General features: G+C 46.9%; 1 protein-coding gene across 2 annotated transcripts; it reads left to right on the top strand.

Moving 5' to 3' along the window:
* The first annotated feature begins 1,522 nt into the window (after positions 1–1,522).
* On the top strand, positions 1,523–3,959 carry LOC127326217 (uncharacterized). 2 transcript variants are annotated; one of them, XM_051353081.2, is made up of 6 exons: positions 1,523–1,658; positions 1,741–2,036; positions 2,164–2,253; positions 2,371–2,438; positions 2,565–2,758; positions 3,701–3,959. In XM_051353081.2, exons 2-6 carry the CDS (start codon positions 1,858–1,860, stop codon positions 3,776–3,778), a joined length of 609 nt encoding a protein of 202 aa, XP_051209041.1. In that variant the 5' UTR covers positions 1,523–1,658; positions 1,741–1,857; the 3' UTR covers positions 3,779–3,959. The 2 variants fall into 2 exon arrangements, with proteins under 2 accessions (XP_051209041.1, XP_051209042.1); XM_051353082.2 differs by lacking the exon at positions 1,523–1,658 and having other exon boundaries at positions 1,706–2,036.
* The last annotated feature ends 13,692 nt before the right edge of the window (positions 3,960–17,651 follow it).

Raw genomic sequence — 17,651 nt, 5'->3', positions numbered from 1 at the left:
CTCCCTCCTCCGGCTGTAGGAACGGAATCATCCGCCGCTGATCTACCCCGCCCCCGAGATCCGGGGCGTCCCGCGGCTGAGCACTCGTCCCCGACGTCTCCTGATGCTGGAAGATGTGATGTTGGGCGGACACCACCGAGCAGGTCAATTTCGTCATGGCGCTGACGAGCTCCACCTCCAGAAAAGTTCCGCGGAGGAGCTAGGCGGCGTCGTCGCTTGCTGGTTCCACAGCGACGCTCCCGAACAGTCTCGTCAGGAATCAGGCGGCGCGCCGTTCGCGAGCTGAAGGGAGTCCGTGGCGCAGTTCGGAAGACATGGCCCAAGCAGCCTGATGATCCTTGGCGTTCGGATCGATTCGCGAGCGGAACGAGCTTGGGCCGCAAATCGAGCGCCCGGTGACCAAATAGAGCTCCACCGTCACCACATCCTGCGCCCCGCGACGGGAGCGAACTCCACCTCCGCCAGATCTGCCATCCCAGCGACCAAGTAGAGCACCTGACGGACAAGCTCCATTGCCAGCTCTTTGGTAGCGGCATATAGATGATAAGACGCTCCATGCTAGATTTTGGGGATAATGCAGCAGTTTCAGATAATCAGGCATATAATTGTCCACCAGAAATGCATATCGATTAGATTCGCTTCCCATTAATTCCGTGAGAGCGGGCATGTGGGAGAGCAAAGAAAACTAGCACCAGCTTTTTTTTTTGTTTGAGAAAAAGCACCAGCTTTCTAGCAGTACATGTAATTGTTGTTTAATGAATAGTTGGGTTCAGCATAGTTATTAATTGTGTAGACATTTACACACGTACACAATGAAAAAACACAGGAGCACTATGGTTCAGCCAAGTCTCCAGCCTACGTGTATAAACAAAGTTGCCGATATATCTCCATATGTTATAATCAAGATTAATGAGATTCACTACAATTTTCTCCAATTGAATTTGATATCTCGGTGAATTAGGTTCTATTTTAAAAAGAACAAAAATTAATATTTTTGACCATTTTGTAAAGGCTTAGTAAAAACTCATTTTCAAATTATTAACAACTATAGTCGAATAAGTGAAAAGTAGTTGCATTTGCCCTGGCTGTTTACACGGTGAATATGTAAATGATATTGTTACCAAATAGTTTTGAATCTTCGTCAAAAGTTCATGCTTCACTCCCGGTGCAACGCACGGGTATTTTTCCTAGTTTTAATAAAGTTGAGATATTTTTGGTGGAACGGAGAGAGTAATCTTTATGATCCGGCTAGAGCTGGAGCTAGAGGATAGCAGGAGGGACCGCATGAGCTAGCTGAGAGCGACCACGATCGGTCGCCCGAATCGAAGCGTTTTGAGCGTTTGACTCTTGTAGGCGTTGGGATGCTCCAGTGATCCACCTCGTTGTCATGAAAGATCTTATAGATGGAACGCTTGGCTCCCACCTCGTTGGCAGTTAGCACGGCCGGCAAGCATGCAATCCGTTATTTGAATCTTGTACCATACAGCCAGATCGAACGTAGAGCCTGGTTATGTTATCATGTTAGAACTCTACAGTTTGTGACGCGATTGTGTGACTCGCGATGCGTACTTCTATATAACCGTAGAAATGATCTGGAAATAGGCAAGTTGTATGCGCCACCGAAACTGTGTGGGCTCTCCCATCTCTATGACTATATAGTATGTGTGTGGCTATATATATGTGTGGAGTATGTGCTCCTTTTGTCATTTCCACTAACTAGTATATATATGATTCGTGCAGACTAATAAAAGCTCACTAGATTGGAACTCTCCTCAAGAAAGGAACACAGGGTGATCTCCACAAGTACGAAACTCGGTAGCCTCAACGTTGAAGCAGACGAGACTCCTTCACAATCTGATGGCTATCCTCATATCTTGCGTTACTTCCAAAGCCTTGGGGCCATACATTCCAGATGTTTCTAGGCAACAACGGGACAGGGGTATATCTGTATCAGCTCAACGCCGGCAGACCTCTGCTGGCTTAACCATGAAGTCTTGGGGCATTAACCGTGTCCAGACGATAAGAAGAGCAACACAGTAAGTGCATGCTGTGTTATACATGTGTCCCCGCTCTAAGCTTCTTGTTCTTAGGACGAAGTAACTATAGCACATACCGTTTTCTCTCTTCTTTTTCTTACAGAAAATTTCACCTGTTTTGTTCCAGAATCCGTGCAGTTGGTCCACTAGGCCCGGAAGAACTGGCAGCAGGAGGAAATTTCTCATTGCCCGACCTATTTACCAACATACCTTCATGGTGCGTGCGTTCAGAAAAAATATAGTTGCATACGTTTCTTCTTTCTTGTGCACATATATGTCGATCTGTTTCATCAATCTCCTTCCCATATTCACAAGCTATATATGAGATTCTCAGGGCCACATTTGTCGTTGGTGCCTTCTTTGCTGCAGTACCTTTTTACAGACAGCTGAGAGTAATGGAAGGTAACTCGGAATCAGATATACCCCTGTACACACTCGTATATTATTTGGATCTTTAGGGTCCATATTGATCTCAGACTCTCTCTTTGTCTCTGTGTGTGCGCGCGTGTAATAACAACGATCCAATAGATAAGGTGCAGCAGACGGCAGAGGCGGCAATCCAGATGATCGACAAGGTGGCGGAGGCAACTGAAAAAATTGCCGAAGATGTCGCTGAAACGTTTCCCGAGAATAAAACCCTAAAGAAGGCATCAACCAAGATCAAGGCCATCGCAGATGAGATCGAGGAGGATGTTGACAAGGCCGAGGCACTACTTCGTAAGGTTAGGACTTCCCTGATTTTACTTTACTAGCTCATGGTGCAGCTGTGCAATACCTGGTAGCTGATAATGTGAGAGACATGCATCCATGTTAAAGACCATATTCTCTAAAAAAAAGAATTTGGTATAATTATCAAAGGATTTGAATCTTGAGGAAATTTTCCAGCGTTTGATTCACATAAGTAAAATCTTTTGGAGTTCTTATAAAGGATTCTTTTGCGCTCTTTTTATTGAGGAATTTTTTTCTTCTAGTCAAACCTCGTGTTGCAATTTTTATTTTGTTTTTATGTTTCAGCTCTTGATGCAATTTCAAGTAGTTTTTCGATGCTATAGGCTCCAGCAAAATACTACTTTTCAACTCCAGTTTTTCATATACCTATCATATATTCTCTCAATCTTACAAATCAAATAGGAAAAATTCACCTTGGCTCATAGGACTAGATGCAAAAAAAAAAAAGCAAAAAAAATCAGGAAAAACTCTCAGCTGTACATCTACATATTCTAGGCGTGCAGATAATGTTTCATGGAAAAAGGATAATTTTTAGTGCTACAAAATGCATTTTCACTAGACATTGTTTTGTCAATTTTCTTACAGCACTATATATATTTTTTCTTTGCAAAATATTTAAGAACACGTAAACAACAAATGTACATGTATTTTTGTAAAATGTGTTTTTTCGTAATGGAAGCATCTAGTCCGGCGAGGCAAAATAGCACCTCCTTCAAAGAGATCCTAATATAAGCAATCTTCTACTTGCGTAGTTTAACGTGTAAATACCAACTGAAATGAACCCTCCTTATATAGGACTAAAGTAAACTGTTCTGTACTGAGTAATCCGTAAAAAATAGATTGAGCAAAACATGCGGTGCTTACTATGTGAAGATGTTAATTGATATATCCTACATACATTAAACTATTTAATTTTCTTCCCTGGTTCAATGCAGATTGATCAGCTAGAGGAAAAGATGGATAAAGTAGTTGATTCCTTTACGGAGAAGAAGCCGGAGAGAAAAAACCCATGAGACGGAGGCAAATGGGGCCGCGAAGAAAAACAACACTTACTAGTAGTAGGTGTTAAAAAAGTAGAGGGAAATTCATGATTCATTGTCATTATTTCGATCGCTGTATATTTGCAGCCTGAATCTTGTTATCCTGGAAGGAAATGATAAACTGGTAACGCCCGATCTTTATCGTGCTGACTGATGTTCTTGTCCATCCATGGCTGCCCCGGAAGAGCGAATAGTACTAAAAAGTTAAGTATTCCCTCCGATCCGTTTGAAAATAGGATAGTGCTGAGCGTCCCTCGGGGATCAAATCCTCCGATCCCCGGATCGTTGGCCATACGATACGAGCCATCAGAACCGTACAACATGGGCACCGCTTCCACTAGTAGAAAAATAAAGAAAAACATACTCGTCGTCTTCGTCCATGAACTCTGCTGCCCGCAGTTGGTCCATCTCCTGGTGGCATCGTCGGAGAAGCCCAAAGCGGATTCGCCGGAGAAGCCGGGAGTGAGTCGCCGGAGAACTTTGAAAGTGCCGTCGTCGATGTAGAAGCCCTCTCCACCGCTCTGCCTCCCCCATCCGTGCACGCCGGCAGCGCTCCTCCGCTGGTAGCAGCCCTGATGTGCCTGGGAGCAACCCATGTTAGAATAGATTCCGTGTATACGTATAAACGTATAGGACTCCTATGTAATTGTATTTTTTACACCTATATAATGAGAAGAACCCTACCCAACGAGGCACGTTGGGTCAGCTAAATCAATCTACGTCTTAATTTTTTTATGGTATCAGAGCGAGCGATCAGGACCTAGCTTTTCCGTCGACTCGATCTCTTCCGCAATCCGTCGCCGCGTCTCCGTCGCGCAACTCACCCGATGACTACGTCCGGGCCGACCTCGTCGATCCCTGTCTCTTCCGCGGGGTCGCCAGCGCCCGCCGCGATCACGCCTGCACCGGCCGCGGGACTCCCAGCACCAGCCGCTGCACCTTCCGCGGGACGCCCAGCACCAGCCGCTGCACCTTCCGCGGGACTCCCAGCACCAGCTGCACCAGCCGCGATCCCGTTCGCGCCGCCCCTTGCTCTGGGCGTCGGCCATGGCGCGACGCCGCCGGGCGTGTCTCCGTCCACGCCCCCTGCCTCAACTTTCGGCGCCGGCACTCCTGGTGTGCTGCAGCAGCACGCAGCCTCCGTCGCGCAACCATCTGTCGTCACGGACGTTCCTCCGCTGCCGTCCGCCACGATGGACACGATCTTCTCGGACGCGGCAATCTACTCCGACGCTCTCGCCGCCTCCATGCGCTACCCTGGGTACACCTACCCGCAGATGGCGGGGTTTCCCCAGGGCACATATCCCCTTGCACTTGGGTTTCCTCGGGCGCCGCTGCCGTCTCAGGCCAACACGTCGTCGCTGCCTTATGGTGGCGCCCTGCCCTATAGCCCGACGCCGCCCGGCTTTCCGCCCCAGCAGCAGCAGCCACTGTTCTACGGTGCCGGCCAGTTCACCCATACCGCACTTCCCAGCATCGTCACCATCGCGCCGGCTATCACCATTAAGCTTGATGGGGTTCGCAGCATAGAAAACAAAAAATTTCCTACCGCAAAGACGAATAAATCCAAGATCTAATCTATGGAACACCCAAGATCTAATCTACAAGATCGAAGCAACGAGACGAAGATGAGACTAACCCTCGAAGATTCCAAAGCTTACGAGATTAATCTCGTTGTTGGTGTAGACGATCGTCCCCGGTGCTGCAATCCGGCAGCACTTCCGTACTCGGTCGCGCGTACGGTGTCGATGAAGCTCCTTGCTCTCCCGTTCCAGCGGGCAGCGGAGGTGTGGTAGATCTCCTCCAAATTCCAGCAGCACGACGGCGTGGTGGTGGAGGTGGAGGAAGAAAACTGCAGGGCTTCGCCTAAGCCGGAGCAGCGTATGGTGGAGGGAGAGGCGGCCAGAGGAGGGGCTAATGATGGGGTGTGGTGGCCGGCCACCCCTCCCCTCTTTATATAGGGGGCCAGTCGGCTGGGGTGGCCCCCCTTCCCATCTAGGGTTAGGGGGGGCGGCGGCCAAAGGGGGGAGATGGCTTTCCCCTCCCCCAAGTTGATCCCCCCTAGGAAACCCTAGGGGTTTGGCCGGCCTGGGCCTTGGGGGGCATGTGCCCCCGGCCCATTAGGCCAGGGAGCATCCTCTCGGCCCATGCTAGGCCTCCTAGGTCGTGGGCCCCATGGTAGACCCCTCCGGAACCTTCTAGAACCTTCCAGTCAACCACCGGAAAAATCCCGAACATTTCCGAAACCCAGAAATCAACTTCCCTTATATGAATCTTATTCTCCGGACTATTCCGGACCTCCTCGTGACATCCTGGATCACATCCGAGACTCCGAACAAACTTCGTCTCCATACCATATTCAAATCTACTTATGCGACATCGAACCTTAAGCGCGTCACCCTACGGTTCGTGAACTATGCAGACATGGTCGAGACTCCTCTCCGAGCAATAACCAATAGCGGGATCTGGAGATCCATAATGGCTCCCACATATTCAACGATGACTTAGTGATCGATTGAACCATTTACATACGATGCCAATTCCCTTTGTCACACGATATTTTACTTGTCTGAGGTTTGATCATCGGTATCTCCATACCTTGTTCAACCTCGTTACCGACAAGTACTCTTTACTCGTACCGCGGTATGTCATCTCTCATGATCTAATCATGTGCTTGCAAGCTAATCAGACGACATTCCACCGAGAGGGCCCAGAGTATATCTATCCGTCATCAGGATGGACAAATCCCACTATTGATCCATATGCCTCAACTCACACTTTCCAAATACTTAATCCCATCTTTATATCCACACTTTTACGCAATGGCGTTTGATGTAATCAAAGTACCCTTCCGGTGTAAGTGATTTACATGATCTCATGGTCGAAGGACTAAGACAACTATGTATCGAAAGCTTATAGCATTTTGAACTCAATGACTTGATCTTATGCTACGCTCATTTGGGTGTGTGTCCATTATATCATTCAACCAATGACATAGCCTTGTTATTAATAACATCCAATGTTCATGATCACGAAACCATGATCATCCATTAATCAACAAGCTAGTTATACAAGAGGCTTACTAGGGACTCCTTGTTGTTTACATAACACACATGTATCAATGTTTCGGTTAATACAATTATAGCATGCTATGCAAACATTTATCATAAACACAAAGATATTATAATAACCACTTTATTATTGCCTCTTGGGCATATCTCCAACAGTCTCCCACTTGCACTAGAGTCAATAATCTAGATTACATTGTAAGGTACCTAACACCCATAGCATTCTGGTGTTGGTCATGCTTTGCCCTAGGGAGAGCTTTAGTCAACGGATCTGCAACATTCCGATCTGTGTGTACTTTACAAATCTCTACTTCACCATCTTCGATGTACTCGCGAATCGAATGAAAACACAGCTTGATATGCTTCAGCTTCTTGTGTGACCTTGGTTCCTTTGCATTGGCGATGGCACCCGTGTTGTCACAGTAAATGACTAACGGGTCCAATGCACTAGGAACCACACCAAGCTCAACAATGAACCTCTTCATCCATACCGCTTCCGATGAAGCCTCTGAAGCCGCTATATATTCGGATTCTATTGAAGATTTCGCCATCGTGCACTGCTTGGAACTGCTCCAGCTTACTGCCGCACCATTCAATATAAACACGTACCCAGACTGAGACTTGGAGTCATCAGGATCGGTGTTCCAACTTGCATCGGTGTAATTGGTTACAACGAGCTCTTGGTCACTGCCATAACAAAGAAACATATCCTTAGTTCTTTTCAAGTACTTCAGGATATTCTTGACCGCTGTCCAGTGTTCCATTCCTGGATCACTTTGATATCTGCTGGTCAAACTAACAGCATGTGCGATATCCGGTCTAGTACACAACATGGCATACATGAGAGAGCCTACTGCCGAAGCATAGGTGATCTTGCTCATCCTCTCTCTTTCATCTGCCGTAGCCGGACCTTGAGTCTTACTCAAGACCTTACCTGGCAACATAGGCAAGAACCCTTTCTTGCTTTCATCCATTCTAAACTTCTTTAGAATCTGGTCCAGGTATGTACTCTGTGAAAGGCCTATTAGGCGTCTTGATCTATCTCTATAAATCTTGATGCCTAAAATGTATGCTGCTTCACCAAGGTCTTTCATTGAAAAAGACTTATTCAAATAACCTTTAACGCTGCTTAATAGTTCTATATCATTCCCAATCAATAATATGTCATCTACATATAATATCAGGAACGCTACAGAACTCCCACTCACTTTCTTGTAAATACAGGCCTCACCATGAGTCCGTATAAAACCGAAGTCTTTCATCACTCTATCAAAGCGTAGGTTCCAACTCTGGGATGCTTGCTTCAGTCCATAAATGGAACGCTGAAGTTTGCATACCTTGTCAGCATTTTCAGGATCGACAAAACCTTTGGGTTGTACCATATACAACTCTTCCTCAATATCACCATTAAGGAACGCCGTTTTGACATCCATCTGCCAAATCTCATAATCGAAAAATGCAGCTATTGCTAACAAAATCCTCACAGACTTTAGCTTCGCTACAGGTGAGAAAGTCTCATCGTAGTCAACTCCTTGAATTTGTCGGAAACCCTTTGCGATAAGTTGAGCTTTATAGACAGTAATATTACCATCAGCATCTGTTTTTCTCTTGAAGATCCATTTATTCTCGACAGCCTTGCGGCTATCAGGTAAGTCTACCAAAGTCCATACTTTGTTATCATACATGGATCCCATTTTGGATTTCATGGCTTCTTGCCATTTGTTGGAATCTGGGCTCATCATTGCTTCTTCATACGTCGCAGGGTCCTCATCATTGTTGTCCACAATCATGACATTTAGACAGGGATCATACCAATCAGGAGTGGTACGTTCCCTCGTCGATCTGCGAGGTTCAGTAGCTTCCTCGTTCGAAGTTTCATGATCATCATCATTTGCTTCCTCTCCTATCGGCGTAGGCTGCGCAGAAACTTCTTCCGGCACTGCGCTACTCTGATCTATGAGAGAAGGTTCATCAACCTCGTCGAGTTCTACTTTCCTTCCAGTCACTTCTTTAGTGAGAAACTCCTTCTCAAGAAAGGATCCGTTCTTGGCAACAAAATTTTTGCCTTCGGATCTGTGATAGAAAGTGTACCCAATTGTTTCTTTAGGGTATCCTATGAAGACGCATTTCTCCACTTTGGGTTCTAGCTTGTCAGGCTGTAACTTCTTTACATAAGCTTCGCAACCCCAAACTTTAAGGAACGACAACTTAGGTTTCTTCCCAAACCATAATTCATACGGTGTCGTTTCAACGGATTTAGATGGTGCCCTATTTAAAGTGAATGCGGTTGTCTCTAATGCATAACCCCAAAACGACAACGGCAAATCGGTAAGAGACATCATAGACCGAACCATATCTAAGAGAGTTCGATTACGACGTTTGAACACACCATTGCGCTGTGGTGTTCCCGGCGGTGTCAACTGTGAAAGTATTCCGCATTTCTTTAAATGCATGCCAAACTCATAACTCAGATTATGTTCCAATCTTCTTGTTACGCTGATTTTCTACTTCTCTTTGGAATTCCTTGAACTTCTCAAAAGTCTCGGACTTATGTTTCATAAAGTAAATATATCCATATCTACTCAGATCATCCGTGAAGGTTAGAACATAACGATAACCACCGCGCGATGCTACACTCATTGGTCCGCACACATCGGTATGTATGATTTCCAATAAGTCCGTAGCTCGCTCCATTGTACCAGAAAATGGAGTCTTAGTCATTTTTCCCATTAGACATGCCTCGCATCTGTCAAGTGACTCAAAGTCAAGTGACTCAAGAAGTCCATCGGAATGGAGTTTCTTCATGCGCTTCACTCCAATATGACCAAGACGACAGTGCCACATATAAGTAGAATTATCATTCAATTTAATTCGCTTAGCATCAATATTATGAACATTTGTATCACTACTATCGAGATTTAACAAGAATAAACCATTCATCTCAGGTGCATGGCCATAAAAGACATTACTCATATAAATCGAACAACCATTATTCTCAGACTTAAACGAATAACCGTCTTGCATTAAACAAGATCCAGATATAATGTTCATGCTCAACGCAGGTACCAAATAACAATTATTAAGGTTTAAAACTAATCCCGAAGGTAGATGTAGAGGGAGCGTGCCGATGGCGATCACATCGACTTTGGATCCATTTCCAACGCACATCGTCACCTCGTCCCTCGCCAGGCTTCGTCTATTCCGCAGTTCCTGTTTCGAGTTACAAATGTGAGCAACCAAACCAGTATCAAATACCGAGGCACTACTACGAGAACCAGTAAGATAGACATCAATAACATGTATATCAAATATACCTTTCTTTTTGACGTGGCCGCTCTTCAGATCGGCCAAGTATTTGGAGCAATTGCGCTTCCAGTGCCCCTTCCCATGGCAGTAATAGCACACAGTCTCAGGTTTAGGACCAGCCTTAGGCTTCTCAGGGTGCGTTGCAACTTTCTTGCCGCCCTTCTTGAAGTTACCCTTGTTAGGCTTGCCCTGCTTTTTGAAACTGGTGGTCTTGTTGACCATCAACACTTGGTTCTCCTTCTTAATCTCTACTTCAGCAGATTTCAGCATGGAAAAGAGTTCAGGTAAATCTTTGTTCATGTTCTGCATGTTGTAGTTCATCACGAAGTTCTTGTAACTTGGTGGCAGTGATTGAAGGACACGGTGAATACCCAGCTGGTTAGGGATCATCATCCCCATGTCACTGAGCTTCTTGGCATGTCCGGACATGGCGAACATGTGCTCACTAACGGAGCTGCCCTCTTCCATCATGCAGCTAAAGAACTGTTTCGAGGCCTCATAGCTCTCCACGGACGCATGAGTTTCAAAGATAAGTTTGAGCTCACGCATCATCTCACATGGGTCGTGGTGCTCAAAATGCTTTTGGAGCTCTGCCTCTAAGCTGCACAAGTTGGCACACTGAACTTCGGAGTACCGAATAGCCCGAGTCTCATAAACATTCTTTATGTCCTCGGATACCGCAGGAGGTGGTGGGGGACCTAGCGGTGCATCGAGCACATATTGCAGGCTTCCACCAGTGAGAAAAATCCTCACATGACGGAACCAGTCAGTGAAGTTGCTACCATTGCCCTTAAGCTTTTCTTTCTCTAGGAACTGGTTAAAATTGATGGAGGGGAGCGCCATGATCTACAACATATTTGCAAACAGTTTAGACGAAGTTTATGATAAAATGAGTTCAATTTTAATTCTTAAATTAACTAGGTGAACTCCCACGTAAAACAACATCCCTCGCATTGTCTTAGTGATTACACGAACCGAATCCACTACACCAAGTCCGATCTTCACGAGAAAAGATGTAGCTTCAAAGGCGAACACTCAAAGTGTTCATCATATCATTCATATGACTCATGCTCTACCTTTCGGTATCCCGTGTTCCGAGACCATGTCTGTACATGCTAGGCTCGTCAAGGCAACCTCGGTATCCGCGTGTGCAAATCTGGCTTGCACCCGTTGTATGCACATGTAGAGTCTATCACACCCGATCATCACGAGATGCTTCGAAATGACAAATCTTAGCAACGGTGCATACTAAGGATGAACACTTTATTATCTTGATATTTAGTGAGAGGGATCATCTTATAATGCTACCGCCGTGATCTAAGCAAAATAAGATGCATAAAAGGATTAACATCACATGCAATTCACAATGTGTGATATGATATGGCCTTTCTTCTTGTGCTTTTGATCTCCATCTCCAAAGCACGGACATGATCTCCATCATCACCAGCATGGCGTCAAGGTAAGTGATACGTCTCCAACGTACCCATAATTTCTGATGTTCCATGCTTGTTTTATGACAATACCTACATGTTTTGCTCGCACTTTATAATGTTTTTATGCATTTTCCGGAACTAACCTATTAACAAGATGTCAAAGTGCCAGTTCCTGTTTTCTGCTGTTTTTGGTTCCAGAAAGGCTGTTCGGGCAATATTCTCGGAATTCGACGAAACAAAGACCCAATATCTTATTTTTCCCGGAAGACCCCAGAACACCGAAGGAGAGTCGGAGGCGGGCCAGAGGGCCACCACACCATAAGGCGGCGTGGGCCCAGTCCTGGCCGCGCCAGCCTATGGTGAGGAGGCCCCAGGCGCCCTCCTGCGCCTCCTTTTCGCCTATATAAGCCCTTTCGACCTAAAAACGCGAGACCGATCGACGAAACTCCAGAAAGACTCCAGGGACGCCGCCGCCATCGTGAAACTCCGTTTCGGGGGACAGAAGTCTCTGTTCCGCACGCCGCCGGGACGGGGAATTGCCCCCGGAAGCCATCTCCATCGACACCACCGCCATCTTCATCGCCGCTGCTGTCTCCCATGATGATGAGGGAGTAGTTCTCCCCCGAGGCTGAGGGCTCTACCGGTAGCTATGTGGTTAATATCTCTCTCATTTACCTCAATACAATGATCTCATGAGCTGCCTTGCACGATTGAGATCCATATGATGAGCTTTGTATCACTATTAATCTATGTGCTACTCTAGTGATGTTATTAAAGTAGTCTATTCCTCCTTCATGATGTAAAGGTGACGGTGTGTGCATCATGTAGTACTTGGCGTAGGTTATGATTGTAATCTCTTGTAGATTATGGAGTTAACTATTACTATGATAGTATTGATGTGATCTATTCCCCCTTTCATAGCTTAAAGGTGACAGTGTGTATGCTATGTTAGTACTCGGTCTAAATTGCAACGGTCTATTATGCTCTAGAGGTTACTTAAATATGAACACCGAATGTTGTGGCGCTTGTTAACTCCGGCTTGAGGGAGCTCTTGTAGCCCTACACAATGAATGGTGTTTGTTATCCAACAAAAGAGTGTATGTAGCACAAAGGAAGAGAAGTTATTTATTTATGTGATCATTGTTGAGAGTGTCCACTAGTGAAAGTAAGATCCCTAGGCCTTGTTTCCGAATAGAAAAGTTACACCACAGAGAATTGTCTCCCACGCCAGCAAGCTATTTTCTGGCACCGTTTCCAACAAGTTCTGTTACATGTTTGCTTGCTGCCATCTTTATTTCAGATTGCTATTACCACTCATATTCATCCATATTACTTGTATTTCACTATCTCTTCGCCGAACTAGTGCACCTATACATCTGACAAGTGTATTAGGTGTGTTGGGGACACAAGAGACTTTTTGTATCGTAATTGCAGGGTTGCTTGAGAGGGATATCTTTGACCTCTACCTCCCTGAGTTCGATAAACCTTGGGTGATTCACTTAAGGGAAACTTGCTGCTGTTCTACAAACCTCTGCTCTTGGAGGCCCACCACTGTCTACAGGTGACGTGGGCATTACCCTTCGGGTAACCAATGTTGCCCTACTCTATACAGTCCAGCTGGAGGCCCATGAAGGTACCCGATGGCAAAATGGGCCACTAGGACGGTGCGGCGGAAGATTACTTGAAGTACAAGACACGGAAGAAGCCGAACAAGGAAAGTTTAGAGATAGATCTACTGTAAACCTACTCGTACTCGATTAGACCTCTCGAGACCTGGCCACCTATATAAAGACCAGGAGAGGGGCTATCGAGGGACACAATCAATCTTAGCAATCTTAGCCAGCAGAAGCTTAGAACTAGGTTACCCTAGCAATTAGCCATCTCGACGAGATCACAGCCGAACTATTCGGCACCCCATTGTAACCTGTTATCATCATAATCAAGAACAGACAGGCAGGACGTAAGGGTTTTACCTCATCGAGGGACCCGAACCTGGGTAAATCGCTCTCCCCGCTTGTCTGTGAACCGATGTCTCGTGCCAGCTTGCAGGATTCCATCAACCCTAAGCCCCTATCGGAGGGCATTACCGAGGAGCACCCTCGACAATTGGCACCATCTGTGGGAAGACTGTCGGCACAAGGCAGGGCATCGGCAGATCCAATCATGACACCGGTGGCTTCGCCGGCAACTTCATCAGCAACTTCGTCGACACCATCATCGCCGATCTTGGGAAGCCCGATTCGATTCGGCTCCTACGAGTTCACTCCGCACAGCGATTCCTCCCGCTCGAACTTTTCAGATCTACAAGGAAACATGGAGATGACCTTCGGCAGCGTCCACTACAACGTCAACGCAGAAGGAATCCTTCGATTGCTGGAATCGCCCACTTCCGGATCGACGAGTTCAAGCGCGTCATCGTCACTCGACCTATCGGCTGGTCTGACGGGATCGACGTGCTCACCCATGCCCTCGACTCCCCGCTCGGTGTCCTCCATGTCGGTAGGGTCTGACGATCCCACATCTTCGGAATTAACTTCGTACTACTGCCTGAACTGCGACACCAGGCACGGGCTGGGATCGAGCGACACACCGTTCATCTGCAACGCCCAGTATTCGTCGGGAGAGGACAGTATCGACAACATCATCCAGGGAACCACCTGAAGAACGGCACACCATCAGGTCTATGTCGCCAATAACACGGGAAACACAAGGCGCACAGGAGACGAGGACCATACTCCACGTTCCAGTAGAAGGGCAAGTTTTGAAAACAGCGCTAGCAACCGCGATAGCGACTACACCATCGCGGATGAGGAGTGGGCAGCAGCCAGGGCAGCAGTACTCAACAACACACCGCTCCCCGCAGGAACTTCGGTTGGAACCCTCAATGCTTATCGCTCTATACTAGAGAAAAACCGTGAGCACCTGTCGAAAGAGCAAGCCACCCTCGAGAGATGCCTATCTGCGGCAGATTGATCCAGTGAACGGCGAAGGGGCTCGCAAGGGAGTGCCTCCCGAAACACTCAGGGAGCAGGCAAGCACCGGTCGAGACTATCCATGCTTTCGGAAGATGGCGCCAGAGAGATAACGTCGAATCTAACTAAATCCTTTATGACTACGGATACCGCGGGCATGCCACGACCGAAAACCGTTGCAGGAGCAACAGCCAACCTCGCCGCATACCTCATCAACCAGCGCCCCGAAGGATCCATGGCTCAAGCTCATCAAGGTGCCCTGGAGAGTCTCGCGATATTGGGGAACAACCTAGTCCCGCAAAAGGAAAAGACCACGGTGCAAGGCAGTGGTTCAAAACATCATGCGAGAGATGCTCGGGATGAAAGCACCCAGAGCAAGATCGACAAAGCAAGGCGACGACGCGCCGCTAGAAAGGACAACGATAGCGATTCTTCGGATGAAGACCAGGAGTACGACGGCGAGCTCAGGGGAGCCGACTGTCTAAGTTACAAAATCCGTGAGACGATGCCACCCAAAAAGTTCAAGCCTACCCCTACCGACGCTGCCAAGTACGATGGGCAGCAGGAACCAAGATCCTGGATAGACGACTACCTGCAGACTGTGATCCTGCACAAAGGACACCAGATAGCAGCAATGCAATGCTTACAGCTCTACTTGAAGGATTCAGCGCGAGCCTGGCTAAGGGGGCTGCCAAAAGGTTCCGTTAAATCATGGGACGACCTAGTAGATGCCTTCGTTGCCAATTTCCAAGCAACATACAAGAGGCCCGTTGGGATCGAAGAGTTGCAGAATTGTCGACAGAAACAGAAGGAGTCGATGCGTTCATACATCGGGAGATTCACAAAACTCCTGAACGCTGCCGAAGACGTATCTGTCGATAGAGCAATCGACGCTTTCAGTGATGGCATTCAGTGGGAGAGCTACATAGAAGAACTCGGGCGCAAAAAGCCAAAAACCATAACCAAGTTAATGGAAATCGCCAACAGTTGGGCTGATGGTGAGGACAATGTACGAAGGCCACGACAGCGCAGTGACGACGAAGACGATGACCAGCCAAAGCACGACTCGGGCGGCCGAAGGGATCGTCACAAAAGAAGGAAGAACCGCAACTACGATGATAACAATCTGGTAGCCGCAGGGTATTCCGATCGACAGGATGATCGAGACGATCGACACGACGGTAATCGGAACAGCTCTGGGAACCGTGGCAACTATAAACCACGACAGCAGAGGACTCCTGAATTACCCTACGCTGAGCAGATCAACGCCCCCTGTTACCTGCATTCGTATGTCGATTCCAAGGACGGCAAAACGAAGTCGAGTCACCTGCTCAGGGACTATCGGCAGTTCCTTGACATGCACAAACTCATCCAGCAGTCAGGCCAGCAACAGCTACCACCGCCAACCCCACCTCCACCGCAGCATCAAGTTCAGCAGGCTCAACCTCATCAACCCAACGAGGCATTCCCACCACCACGTGGGCAGATGAGCATGATCCATAGGACAGGTGTTTCGAAAAGGGAGATGAAAAAGCTCACCCGAGAGATCAACTTGGCAGAAAGCATCATGGCAAACATCCCCGAGTATGTCGAGTGGTCTTCTCATAACATTACGTTCGGTCGAGCAGATCACCCGACGACCATACCAAAACCAGGACACGCTGCCTTGGTAGTCGAAGCACAAATTGGGGGGTTCAAGATGAGCAAAGTCTTCATGGACGGTGGAAGCGGGCTAAATCTGATATTCGTCGACATAATCAGAAGTATGGGGATCACCATGAGGATGCTAGAAGAAACAAACACTTGCTTCCATGGGATCCTTCCAACCGCACCGGGCTACTCTCTTGGCAAAGTCTACCTGAATGTTGTCTTCGGCAAAGCCGACAATTTCAGAAAGGAAAAGATCGAGTTCGAAGTAGTGAACTGGGAGTCACAGTATCACGCTATACTCGGGAGACCAGCTTATGCCAAGTTCATGGCTGTGCCGCACTATGCATACCTCAAGCTGAAAATGCCTGGGAACAATGGGACAAACATCACAGTCTATGGAAGTTTTTCACGCTCGGACAATTGTGATCGCGACTTTCAGAGGATTGCTGCGAAGTTCGGGTCACAGCAAGAAATCGTTGACCCTTCACCCAAGCTGTCATTACGAGAAATCAAGGAAGAAAAAGATGTCAAGGACCCCAAGAAGAAGCCTGCTGCTCTTGCCCTTAAAACTTCGGCAGCAGAAGCTTCGGCAGCAGAAGCCTCAGCAGCAAAAGGTTCGGCAGTCGATGGCACAGAAGGCATAGGAGACATCAAGACGCTGGCAACCACTGCCCAAACCCCTGATGAAACCAGCAACGCTGCAGCAACCACTAACGTGGTGAAGAAGCCAGAAGAAGAGAAGAACCTCTTCCTTGCTTAAGCAATTTATCAGCCTTTATTTTCTTTTCCCTTTATTTTAAAAACGGCCCTCCTTTTTTCGCCCTCTAGCCTCGTGCCTACCTTATTAATGAGAACCTAAGCTTCGATTCTTTGTTAAGCATTGCAGTAACTACAAACTTCTAAGCCCCATCACTATGCAAACATAGTACGAGGCAGAAGATCGTGCTTCAAAAAGCCTCTACGAGTGCTAAAAGACGTTCACCTTTCCCTCTGCTATAGATGCCTTTACGAGTGCCGTAAATAGCAAGAGTTTGGAAATACATATAAACACAACCCACGTTCGATATTTTACTTATGGAAATATCAAGGAACAACGGGCTCATCGGCAGAACCACTACACCCGAAATATTCGGGAGTGCCTGTCGAAACATAAAACGGTTGAAAGCAAAGTTGCGCGTACAATAGGTTTAGCAAAACCTGCAACACGAGCTGATCACTCAAAAGATTTGCTAACCAACCAATATATATACATTTAAACGAGCAACTCAGATTCGCTCAAGTCAAAACTTGCCAACGACAATAACATGGTAAAAGTACATATGCATGTATCTACCGAATGAAAAGGCATCATTACATAATCCAAACACTTGGATGAAGTAGCCAAATTATCTATTTACAAAACAAACATTAAATCCCT

Source organism: Lolium perenne, chromosome 7 (genome assembly GCF_019359855.2).
Source record: "Lolium perenne isolate Kyuss_39 chromosome 7, Kyuss_2.0, whole genome shotgun sequence".
NCBI classification, from domain to species: domain Eukaryota; kingdom Viridiplantae; phylum Streptophyta; class Magnoliopsida; order Poales; family Poaceae; genus Lolium; species Lolium perenne.
This window is presented reverse-complemented; position numbering and strand designations above follow the sequence as displayed.

Excerpts from the sequence above, each read along its gene's own strand:
- LOC127326217 (XM_051353081.2), top strand. The coding sequence starts at position 1,858 with ATGGCTATCCTCATATCTTGCGTTACTTCCAAAGCCTTGGGGCCATAC. Across the intron at positions 2,037-2,163 it reads ACGATAAGAAGAGCAACACA|AATCCGTGCAGTTGGTCCAC; the intron begins GTAAGTGCATGC and ends GTTTTGTTCCAG. Across the intron at positions 2,759-3,700 it reads CCGAGGCACTACTTCGTAAG|ATTGATCAGCTAGAGGAAAA; the intron begins GTTAGGACTTCC and ends GGTTCAATGCAG.